This window comes from Physella acuta, unplaced genomic scaffold (genome assembly GCF_028476545.2).
Source record: "Physella acuta isolate Inbredline_101_S28 unplaced genomic scaffold, ASM2847654v3 ptg000214l, whole genome shotgun sequence".
NCBI classification, from domain to species: Eukaryota; Metazoa; Mollusca; class Gastropoda; family Physidae; genus Physella; species Physella acuta.
In genome coordinates, this window is record NW_026731733.1 from 21,895 (window position 1) to 34,258 (window position 12,364).

The window sequence follows — 12,364 nt, forward strand, 5'->3', positions numbered from 1 at the left end:
ACATCCTATAAACAACAGCGGTCACACAAGCGTCGTGTATAAAAACACACCTATATTTCTTATCTAAAAAAAAAGATAACATGCCTAGGGTCACATGCAGACCTAGACAGTCACGTGACTGATTGTGACCGATCTAGATTAGGCGACCAGCTAGTCTGCAGCAGTAGAAAAATACCTTACATCGTGATACACAGCAGGCCCCAAGTAAAACAAAAACACACCGAGCGGCTCACACAGTCGATAGCAGTAGAAAAGTAAAAGAAGTTCAGAGACCACTGACTTCTAGGCCTACACACTGTGATGAAACCTTAAGTAACCATTACAATGTAGAATGTAACTTTGATCTACGTTTAAAACAACATTAGTATTTTCTGTAAGGGTGGGGAAAAGTTGGGGTGGGAGAGCTTAAATAACCAAAGTCGCGTGTTAAATAAGTTACGCCTTTTGGCGAAGGCGTTGTCATCAGTTTCTTTCAGGCATCTCTTGAGGGGGACGGGACGTAGAACGCCTCCCCCCCCCCCCCGGAGTCTGGATGAAACTCTTGTTGTCCTGCCGCTTTCAATGCTCGAATAACCAAAACCTGTGCCAGTGTTAAACATAAACCCTAAATCGTTTGCCATGTAGATTGTGAACAGAGTTTCTTCCAGGCATCTCTTCGGGGGGGGGGGGGGGGGCAAAGCCCCCCCGAAATTTTTTTACCGCCCCCCCCCCCCCGAACGAAATGAAATTTATATAATTTATATTATAGAAAATATATACTTTTAACAGTGTCCGCCCCACCCCCCCCGAAGAAAGTTTACCGCCCCCCCCCCCCCCCCGAAGATTTCAAGTGGCCCCCCCCCCCCCCCCCCGGAGAAAAAAGTCTGGAAGAAACACTGATTGTGAAGAATCGGTTTCGGAAAAAAAAAATCTTTCCTGGGGCCGTTGCATGTAAAGTATCAATGGCGCCTTTGACTACATTATCACAAGGTCGATTCAAATTCTCCTAGCATTATCAGTTTTTACTTTCTCGTATATACGTAGTATAGAGAAAGTATTGTAATCGTGCAAAAAAAAAATCGAGATTTTTACAAATCTCGACGTTTTACACCTCACTGATACGGAAAAACATAATTTTGCAATGTTGTTCGTATGTCTGTGTGTTCGTGTGTGTGAATGTGTCTGTCCGTGTGTAAACACGATAACTTGAGTACCGTTACAGCTAGGTTGATGAAATTTCATATATAAGTATTTTATCAAAATCGTAGATCCGTATCAACTTTTGAGCGATTTCCGATAACCGGAAGTGGTACTTTTTCTACTTTGAATTTTTTAAAAGCCTATAACTTGAGTACTATTTCAGATAGATAAATGAAATTTCACATGTAAGTAAAAGATCTAATTCTCTACCTTCTGTAAAATTTTGAGTAATTTCCGTTGACTGGAAGTAGTAATTTACGCTACTTCCGATTTCTCAAAAAACTAATGTAAATTTTAAAAGTACTAATAATATTGCGCACTATTATGCGCTTTTTATATTTGCGTTTACTCGGTGTGCAATTAAATTGTCTTCGAGATTTTATTCTATTTTAAAAACTTTTAGTATTTAAAATGGATTAAAAATCATGTCTATAGCCCGAGTTCCCATCCCCTGTTATTTTATATAAAAATATTCGAGAAAGTTTAGGGGAGATCACTCCCGGTTTATTTTTATGAGGTTTTTATCTAAGTTTATAGTCATACACAGCGCTATAATAATGGGTTCTATTTCTGTCTCTTTATCGCTCGCTTACCGCAGAGGTATTCGCTTTACAACGTGTGTCCAGATTTCATCACCCGATATGCTAGTTTAAAAGGATAGGACGGCGTGATCGCACGGTAGAGCCAACCCGAAATTAACCCAACTCTGATGTAGTGAAAGTAGTGACAGATCTTGTTTTTTTATATTTGTCAATGCAAAGGAGTTGCGTGAATAATTTTGTATGAAGTTGTTATAATTATGGAAATATTTAAAAAAATAAAATGAAAAATACAGTAGACGCATCACTTTTCATTAATAATAAAAACTGTAAATTTTATAATGTTGCATTTATTTCCTTCAAAATACTTTATTTTAAAAAGAAAAAAAAACCCACCAGATTCTGCGTCTAAGGGAGGTAGCCAAGTTAATTGTGAATGTTGTTAAAATGTCAGTAAATAAAGAGTAGTGTTTCTTGATCGGTAAATTTTTTTTTACTTTCTCGTATATACGAAGTATAGAGAAAGTCTTGTAATCGTGCAAAAAAAAAAATCAAAAAAAAAATCGAGATTTTCACAAATCTCGACGTTTTACACCTCACTGATATGGAAAAACATAATTTTGCAATGTTGTTCGTATGTCTGTGTGTTCGTGTGTGTGAATGTGTGTCTGTGTTTAAACACGATAACTTGGGTACCGTTACAACTAGGTTGATGAAATTTCATATATAAGTATTTTATCAAAATCGTAGATCCGTTCCAACTTTTGAGCGATTTCCGATGACCGGAAGTGGTACTTTTTTTACTTTGAATTTTTCAAAAACCTGTAACTTGAGTACTATTTCAGATAGATAAATGAAATTTCACAAGTAAGTAAACGATCTAATTCTCTACCTTCTATCAAATTTTGAGTAATTTCCGTTGACCGGAAGTAGTAATTTACGCTATTTCCAATTTCTAAAAAAACGCATGTAAATTTATAAAGTACTAATAATATTATTGCGCACTATTATGCACATCTTTATTTGGCGTTCGATTGGTGTGCAATTCTTTTTCCACGAGATTTTATTCTATTTTAAAAAGTTGAAGTATTTAAAATGGATTAAAAATCATGTCTATATCCCGAGTTCCCATCCCCTGTTGTTTTATATAAGAATATTCGAGAAAGTTTAGGGGAGATCACTCCCGGTTTATTTTTTACTGCCATTTTCTCTTCAATCTATTAAGGGATATAACCAGACAGAGATGATTTCGCCCAAAAATATTGGGTATTTTCCCTTTGTACGGAACTTTGTAATCAATTTACTTACCATTGAAAGTGCCAATTCCGATCAATGTTAGATTCATTAATAGATTTTGGTTAAAAATGACAAAAAAGTATTATTAAAATTAAAAAGATCTTGCTAAATTTCAGGTTAAAAATATCTTTTAAAAAAAAATGCTAGAATTGACATCACACTTTTTAAACCCCTCTCCACCCCTGGTCCCCAAAATCCAACTCCAACTCACAGGTCACTAAGGTGACTCGTTTTGACCTCATCTATGGAGGATCCCTTAAATTATATTTCAATTGAATTAGACCTAGATCTATGTGAACTTAAAAAAAAAAAAGCACTCACCTCCACTGCAGGTGCGTACCGCCACTGCTATCAGTATTCAAATTTATACAAAAAACGGTTACAATTGTAGGCACGAAGGCCTTTTTTCACATTGGCCGTTTAAACAAATAAAACAATTCAATAACACATAGCAGTAACATAGCACTAAATAAAAATGTGGAATAAAGAAATAATGTTATAATACAAAATGAGATAAAAAAGAGAATATAATAGATGAATGAGAAATGTTACAATGAGTCAGTTAGAGAGGTCATTAAATAATTGTAGTTTTAGTTTAGATTTGAATATATTTTCAGATCTGGATAGCTTTATTTTATTAGGAAGATTGTTCCACAAATTATCACTATCACAATTGCCAGATGTGTTTATTACTCTTTACGCCGATATTTCGGAGTAAAAAAATATAGATTTTTCTATATTAGATCTGTGTAATGTGAAACAGGAAAATCCATTTAATTTTGTAATGTAAGTGTATTAACTCATTAACTCAATGCTTTGTTGTGTGATTATGCCAGACTTGTTATGTCCTATTAGCGCGTTTATAATCGGTTTTGAATTTGTAGTCAGCGAAGGTTCTGTTTATGTATGACAATATTTAAGATACTGTTTTCTAACTAAATTTTTTTATTTAATGCCGTCAAAGTATGAATAATGAACTAGATCTAGGCATATTTGTCTGCAGTAGGCCTAATCAAACATTCATTTTTTTGACAACCCTTAGGCTAATGAGTCAAGATTATGTCATAATAATTCAGCTTAAAACATAACAATACAATAGTTATCAATAGATCTGCTAAAATAAATATATAGGTAATTTCGTACAACCTATACTATTGATTATAGATCTAGACCTATTTAAAATTCTGGGCTTTTGAGGCCTGGTTATTTATGTAACACGTCTATATATAGACTTATATCTGGTATTTGCAAAAAAAAAAAATCTGGCCGATGTAGTTTCATGAAAAAAATGAATGGTTAGGCTGGACACTGTGACATTTAAAATTTAAAAGATAGATTCTATCAACAAAACAGCCGTCAGTTTAATTAAACAAATTATCAGTTAACCAAGGTGTATACTCTAGATCTAGATCTAGATAATAACTAGCCTTAATAATTAATAAATTAAAATTAGTTTTACAATTTACAAGATGAGTTCTACTCATCATCATATTATTTAAATGTAACACGTCTATATATATAGTCTTATAGTATATAGACTTAGATCTATATCTGGTATTTGCAAAAAAAAAAATCTGGCCGATGTAGTTTCATGAAAAAAATGAATGGTTAGGCTGGACACTGTGACATTTAAAATTTAAAAGATAGATTCTATCAACAAAACAGCCGTCAGTTTAATTAAACAAATTATCAGTTAACCAAGGTGTATACTCTAGATCTAGATCTAGATAATAACTAGCCTTAATAATTAATAAATTAAAATTAGTTTTACAATTTACAAGATGAGTTCTACTCATCATCATATTATTTAAATATTTAATATTTATTATTGAAATTGTTATTGTAGATTTAACTAATAACTACACTAGATATAGAGGTCTAGATCTAGTCTAGATTAGATCTAGATCTAGAGATGTAGATCTAGAAATCTAGTCTAGATCTAGAGATCTACTCACTAGTAGAAATCTAGTAGATTCTAGATCTACTTGATCTATTCTTATTCTAGTATCTACTAGATCTAGTTGTCCCAAAAGCCCAGATAAATAAGCGCTATAAAATAAATAACTAAGAGACTACTACTAAGGGCGACTAATTTTTTTTTAGGCCTAGTCACATTGACATACATAGATCTAGTCTTCAGTAAAACCTTAGTTTAGTGTCGTAAATTTGGCCAAAACTAGAATCTAGTAGAATCTCTAGTAGTAATGTATATTTTCATATATTTTAATAAAATATTATAGATAATTTCAAATTAATTTGGTAAGCTATTGTTTAACTTAGCTACGTAAAATCAGCCGAGGCTAGTAATGTGAAAAAAAAGGTGACTCATTAAATATGAGTAATTATTTCACATTTTTAGGAGGAGTTATTTTTTTAAACTTACAAAATGTTTCAAAGTTTCATTAATGTACCTGCTTTTAAACAATGGTATTAAAAATTTTCAGTAATAAATAAAGACTTGCGATATTTTCCTCAGATAAAAACCAAGCTTATTTACTTTAGCAGCCATCTTGTTTAAGTTTTTTTTGGTAAAATTATAGTTAGAGATTCAGGGGAAACCACTCCAACTTACAGATGGCTGCTGTCTATATAGCAAATCTTGCTCGCAAACACTGATGTTTAAAGTTTATTTCTGGCCTATATTGATTTTGGCTTATTATTCAGTTATCTATAATATTTGACACAAATATATCACAATATACTTTTATTGAAGCCTTAACAGTGAGGCAACTTTTTCTCACATTACTAACCTAGGCCATTTTACGCACCTAAGACCATAGATTACCAATATCTAGATCTATAGTTCTAAGTCCTATACTGCTTTACAAATGTTTTTTTTTTTGTTTGCTTTGATTGTTTTAATTTTAACTTGTAAATTTAAATAGAATGACATACAACAGTTATCAATGTTTCTCTAATGTGGTTCTTTTTCTGCTAGATTAGGGAACATAATGAGTGGGGCCCAGCTGTCATTTGATGACCATCCAGCTATTGTCCTTGACAGTGGGTCTGGCACTTGTCGGGCAGGGTTAGCTGGGGATGAGACCCCCTCTTCCTTGTTCCCCAGCATTGTAGGGCGGCGAAAATTCCTGCTTGGTAAAAGTCTTGTTTTACTTTGATTTGTAAAAGATTTCCTCATGATACAATAAATAGTTGTAATTTGAAATAGTTAAAAATCTAGACGGCTGTTTACTATTCCAGATAGTTGAACTATTATCAAAAAGTTAGGATTTTATGGAAATTTGAATGCTTTACAAGTTTAGTTGAGAGCAATATTGTAAAAAAAAAATTTTGTTAAAAAGTTTTTCTGTATTTACTACCCTTATTGCGCTTTGTTTTGTAATCGATTGACATTTACTTATTATAGAATTTTTTTTAGTATAGATTAGTCCATGTTGAGAGAACACAATACTAATGTCAAAGAGTATTGATGTAATTATTGACTTACTATGCTCTTACATGATTGTTTATTCAAACTTATTTAAACATTTTTGAAAAATGCAGTTAGTTGTATTTTTTTTACTGATTGTAGTTTGCTGTACCGGATTATTTTATCAGATTATTATCTAAAATTATATAGTTGTTTTAAAAAATATATCAAGATTATTGTTATTAGCTATTGTAATAAATTATTACAATAATTTTTTAAAAAGAGTCTATAGATGAGGCTTATGTTGGGACTGATGCCCAACAGAGAAGAGAACTGCTTCACCTGAGCTACCCCATAGAGCATGGCATTGTGGTCAACTGGGAGGACATGGAGAAGATCTGGGACCACACGTTCTTCTCTGACCTCAAGCTGTCACCTGAGGAACACCCAATCCTCACCAGTGAACCACCACTCAACCCAAAGGGAAACAGAGAGAAAACGGCGCAGGTTGTACTTTTTTACACCCAGACCTATAACGATACTGGTATTTTCTCCAACTGTATGTGGTATACAAATAAAAAGCTTTAAAAGGCGTAGTCAAAACAATAATATTCAAATAAAATATACTTTTTTTTTTTACTTAATAAAAAGTGATAGATAATCTGACTTAAACAGAGGGGCATCTATATCTTTATTTATCAAGTTTGTGAGTTATTTTGAAAGTTCTGATGAAGATGGTATGTGTAAAATTCCCCACCCGTGTATTTACTGGTCAACAATTTTTTTTATCTAGTCAGAAAATAAAATTACTACAAGTATTTAGATGCATAAATTGATAATAAAGATGATAATAGATTACGAATAATTTTTTTTTAACCAGTTTCAAAGTTTCAGTATCAAAGTAATCTGTAATTTTTTAGATGGCACAATGGTGGTTTTTAGCTACTGTTAAAAAAATAACTAGCTATATTTTTTAAAAACTATTGTGTATTTTTCTTTGCCTTTGTATGTGTGCATTGTTTTTACGAGAAGTATCTGTCTTGGTCCAGGTATTGTTTGAAACCTACAAAACCCCAGCAGCTTTTGTAGCGCTGCAACCCATGCTAGCCAAGCACGCCACAGGCCTACACCAAGGCCTGATGTTGTCTGTGGGGGACGGCTGCTTGCACTGTGTCCCCATCTTCATGGGTCAAGTCCAGTTCCAAGCTATCAGACGGATTGATTTTGCCGGGCGTGATCTGACCCTGTACCTGCAGCGCCTGCTGTTTCGACGCGGATACAGTTTCACGACGAATGCAGAACTTGATATTGTCAGGGATATGAAAGAGCAGCTTTGTTTTGTAGTCGATAGTGACAGTGCTGACATGTCTATAGCCTCGCTAAAACAAACATACACACTTCCAGATGGTTCTACTGTAAAATTAGATCACGAACGCTATCTATGTTCGGAGTTGTTGTTTAAGCCTGATGGAGAATTCCACACTGGCAAAGGCCTGGTTGACCTTATTGTTGATTCTGTGAATGACTGTAATGTTGAGGCAAGGAAAGACATGTATCATATGATCTCCCTGTCAGGGGGGACAACTCTGCTTCCTGGATTCAAAGAACGCTTGAGGAAAGAGTTGAGGGCTCTACCCCCTAAGAAGTACCCTGGGATGAATATCTGGAACGCTCCAGAGAGACAGTTCCACGTCTGGATTGGGGGCTCTATTACAGCTTCTCTAAGGTCAATGGAACATGCATGGGTGAGCAGGCAAGACTATGATGAGTATGGGCCACATATTGTCAATATCAGGTGCTATGGAGAATAGCATTTGAGCAGGCAAGACTATGATGAATATAGGCCTCATATCGTCAATATCAGGTGCTATGTAAAAAAGAGCATTTGAACACGATAGCATAAACAGGCCAGATTTTGATGAGTATGGGCCTCATATCGTCAATATCAGGTGCTATGGAGAATAGCATTTTAACATGCATGAGTGAGCAGGCAAGGCCATGATGAATATGGACAAGACAACAAGGACAACCCTCATGATGTCAACAGCAGGTGTGACAAGGGACAGTGTGCTAGACAGATATGTGCTGGGTAAAACTTAGGTTGATATTAGATGTTCTCCAGTGACCTGGCACATCATGTCCATTGCCTCATTGTCAGTACATTCACTGTTAAACTGACCCAAAATGTTCGTGTCTAAGACTTGTTAATGTGTAAAATTCAAGTGTTAACTTTACTCCTTGTTAATTTAACTGGTGATAATTTTTATGTTTATGATAACCAAGCTATTTCCAAGGCAGCTTGATTTTGTTATACTATATTTATCATTAAATTTATTTTGTGTACTGGATTAATAATAAAAATAAATGTTGAAGAGTTCGAATAAAATTGTGGATATGTAAAAGTTGTAAATATTGTGTACAGTGTAAAATTGTTTTATTTTTAATAAAGACATTGCATTTTTAATCTTGAATGAACATTTTTTTTTGGCATTAGCATTTTCTAAATTTCAGTTATGGATTTTGTATGAAACTTCAATAATTTCTGTCTTAAAAATATTGTTTTTTAACTGGTTTAATTGTTATCCCATTATTGTGCCAGATACCTTGAACTGTTGACCTTTAATGCCAATGTTTTTTAATAGAAATTTTAAGAACTAATAAAACATAGTAAAAAATTAATATTAAGCTTTAAAATGCACAGAAAATGAGAAATTAAAGATAACTAAAATCTCTGACTTATTTTTAAACGCCCAACAACAAAAAAAGAGGATCCAAATTTGAGTTCAGGATTTTTGCTCAAAACTACCCTACCACAGGGGGACATTGTGATACAAGTAGAACGTTTGCGTTATTAATATAAAAAAATAATTTAATGCGTTTTCAAACTACACCAAAATTATATTTATAGTTCGTTAGTTACCTGCACTAAATAAATTTATAAATAAATTTTTGTGAGGTATTTTATTTTGTCAATAGCCAGAGGCTTTGAATTCAAACCTACCTGACAGTTTTAATAAATCTTGATCTTATTTGGTCAATGCTTAGATGCTTAAATTATAACACTTGACCTGACAGTTTTAATAAATCTTGATCTTATTTGGTCAATGCTTAGATGCTTTAATTATAACCCTTGACCTGACAGTTAATTATCTTATTTGGTCAATGCTTAGATGCTTAAATTATAACCCTTGACCTGACAGTTTTAATAAATCTTGATTTTTATTTGGTCAATGCTTAGATGCTTAAATTATAACACTTGACCTGACAGTTTTAATAAATCTTGATCTTATTTGGTCAATGCTTAGATGCTTAAATTATAACCCTTGACCTGACAGTTTTAATAAATCTTGATTTTTATTTGGTCAATGCTTAGATGCTTTAATTATAACCCTTGACCTGACAGTTAATTACCTATTTTGGTCAGTGCTTAGATGCTTAAATTATAACCCTTGACCTGACAGTTAAAATGAATTTTTACTCTGGACCCCAGGTGTTGTTTGAGACGTACAAAGCCCCTGCCATCTTCATGGCATACCAGCCTGTCCTCAGTCTGTTGGCATCGTTCCAGTACCAGGGCATTGTCGTCAGTGTTGGGGACGGGGTCTCGTATGTGGTGCCCCTATGCGAGTCTGAGACCCAGCTTCACAGTGTCCGCAGGGTCGACCTAGGCGGCAGGGACCTGACGCTACAGCTGCAGCAGCTCCTGTACAAGAGAGGCTACAGCTTCACCTCCAGCTGCGAGTTGGACATTGTCAGAGACATGAAAGAAAAACTTTGTTTCGTTGCTCGGGATAGGAGTCATTTTAAAAAACTGTCCACGCCAATGGCGTCTAAATGTGAAGGGTCGTACAAGTTACCGGATGGTTCTGTAATCAAGTTGGACCACGAGCGGTATATGTGCCCGGAGATGATATTCGAACCTGAAGATGATTCCCAGGAGTTTAAAGGATTGTCTGGTTTGATTGAAGATTCTATCAACAGTTTGGACATCAGTTGCAGGAAGGATATGTACATGTGTGTGATTGTGTCCGGGGGTACCACCTTTCTGCCTGGGTTTACAGAACGTTTGCAGAAAGAGCTTCTGTGCGCCTCCCCCCCTGGTGTCCACCACGTCAAACTGTGTGCGCGGCCAGAGAGGGGTCACTATGAGTGGCTGGGTGGGTCCATCATGGCCTCCCTCTCCACGTATCAACAAGTGTTCATATCGAAGAAAGAATACGAGGAAGTAGGTCCTAGTCTTGTTAGTCGAAAACATTTTTACTGATTTACCTCACTATTAAGCTTACAGTACAGTTCTAATCTACTACTACTAGTCATTGTTTTTATTTTTTTGTTAATTTCTGCCAGTTAAGCTTACAGTTCTGTGAATGGTACAAAAAATCCTGGCCATTTGTTGTTTACAGGTCCTATAGTTTATTTGACTACACTTTATAAGTGTACCTAGAAGTATTATCTCAAGCATGTATAAATTTACTGAGCTCTTAAACCAAAACCTACCTGTATTTTCTCAAATGTTTATAACTTGAGCATTAGGCCCAGATTAGTTCTAATTGATATGTATGATGTAGAGCTGTTGATAACTAAAGTATTAACTACTTTTCCACTGTGGTGTATTCAGGCTACACTGATCCCTGTCTACAAAACTGGAACACTTTCCTGTGTACAGTCGCCTACACATTCCTATGTCAGATATGACTCCACACATTGTTCTGTAGAGCTGTGACAACACATCCTGTACTATGTACCATGTACATCTTACAGATGATCCACTTCAAACATTCCCTTTTTCCCCTTTGTGCCCAAAATGGATCCGGCAGATGAAGTAGAGTTTATCTGTTTCAATGAAATCTGTGTATAGTGGGATAGTGTGTTCAGGCAATATCCCATCCACCTTAGTCTCCCTAAACGTATGTTCGAGCTGGACTCAGGGATGTCTCAAAGACTTGAGTCCGGGATCCGAACTCGAGACATTCAGGTTAGCACTCATAAGCACAACTATCCGACCATGCCAACCCCTTACTAAGCTCAATTTGATACAAATTTCTAGAGATGTGTCAACTGGTTATTTGACTTGCCACACTTTTTCCATTGCATAAATTAAATTTTAATTATGTTTAATTTTTGGGACAAAATACCTCACTAGCTTGAAAACAAAACAGATGTTTCTATTTGAAAGAGATGCTTTAATATTTTAAATGTGAGTCATAGTGTATAAATCTTAGCTTTGTGAAAAAAGTTCTGTGATACTCAATTGTAAAAAATGCCCAGTGGTCAGTTGATTAGATGTTGATAGCTGTGTGTTCAGTATATAGTTTTGTCCACTTTTTGTCATAATGCTTAGAAATTTTGAAAGTTGAAATATAGAGAAATAAATTATATTGAATTATATGTAGTAAACATTTTTAAAATAGACTATTAGGATCAGAATGAAGTGGAATGAGTGCATCTTTTTAGTCTTCATTAAAATTCCAATGTAATTTATTTACTTTGGGAAAAATACACGAGCTTTAATTTAATTCTAGTCAAGGTTTTTATTAAAACAATTCTAGTTTGATCTGAAACGGTAGATAACCTATACCTTATTTTAAAAAATAATAATTTGTGGGTGTCTTCCCTTGTTAGCTCAAGCATAGAAATGTGGACTAGAAGAGACATTCTTTTATCAGCTTTTATAAAGCCAATGTCATGATATTACTACAGATTGCAGGTTTATCTTTTAAGAATGTAACATTTAAACCATTGCTGCTGGGACTTAGTATTACTGTTATTACTTTAAGCCATTTATGTACTTTCTTTAATCAATCAGTAGTCTAATGATGTATGTTTGTTACATTTGTTTTTATTGCAGTCAATGTTAGTAAACTTATGGTTGTGAATGAACTGTTTAAACTTACATTCATTCATTTACAGATTTTATTCTTGTAATACTACAGTAACAGAAAATATTTGTCCAAAGCTTGACTTCAGTATTAAAAAATAA

The 12,364-nt window shown here is 34.3% G+C and overlaps 1 protein-coding gene across 2 annotated transcripts; it reads left to right on the forward strand.

Moving 5' to 3' along the window:
* Nucleotides 1-5,957: 5,957 nt before the first annotated feature.
* On the forward strand, nucleotides 5,958-12,364 carry LOC131937614 (uncharacterized). Of its 2 annotated transcripts, none has more exons than XM_059295167.1 (3): nucleotides 5,958-6,110; nucleotides 6,668-6,891; nucleotides 9,875-12,364. In XM_059295167.1, exons 1-3 carry the CDS (start codon nucleotides 5,966-5,968, stop codon nucleotides 10,646-10,648), a joined length of 1,143 nt encoding a protein of 380 aa, XP_059151150.1. In that variant the 5' UTR covers nucleotides 5,958-5,965; the 3' UTR covers nucleotides 10,649-12,364. The 2 variants fall into 2 exon arrangements, with proteins under 2 accessions (XP_059151150.1, XP_059151151.1); XM_059295168.1 differs by lacking the exon at nucleotides 9,875-12,364 and adding an exon at nucleotides 7,434-8,205.

Bases quoted from the DNA above. Each gene is read 5' to 3' on its own strand.
- LOC131937614 (XM_059295167.1), top strand. From the start codon at position 5,966: ATGAGTGGGGCCCAGCTGTCATTTGATGACCATCCAGCTATTGTCCTT. The intron at 6,111-6,667 runs GTAAAAGTCTTG...TTTTTTAAAAAG, and splicing joins GCGGCGAAAATTCCTGCTTG to AGTCTATAGATGAGGCTTAT. The intron at 6,892-9,874 runs GTTGTACTTTTT...TCTGGACCCCAG, and splicing joins ACAGAGAGAAAACGGCGCAG to GTGTTGTTTGAGACGTACAA.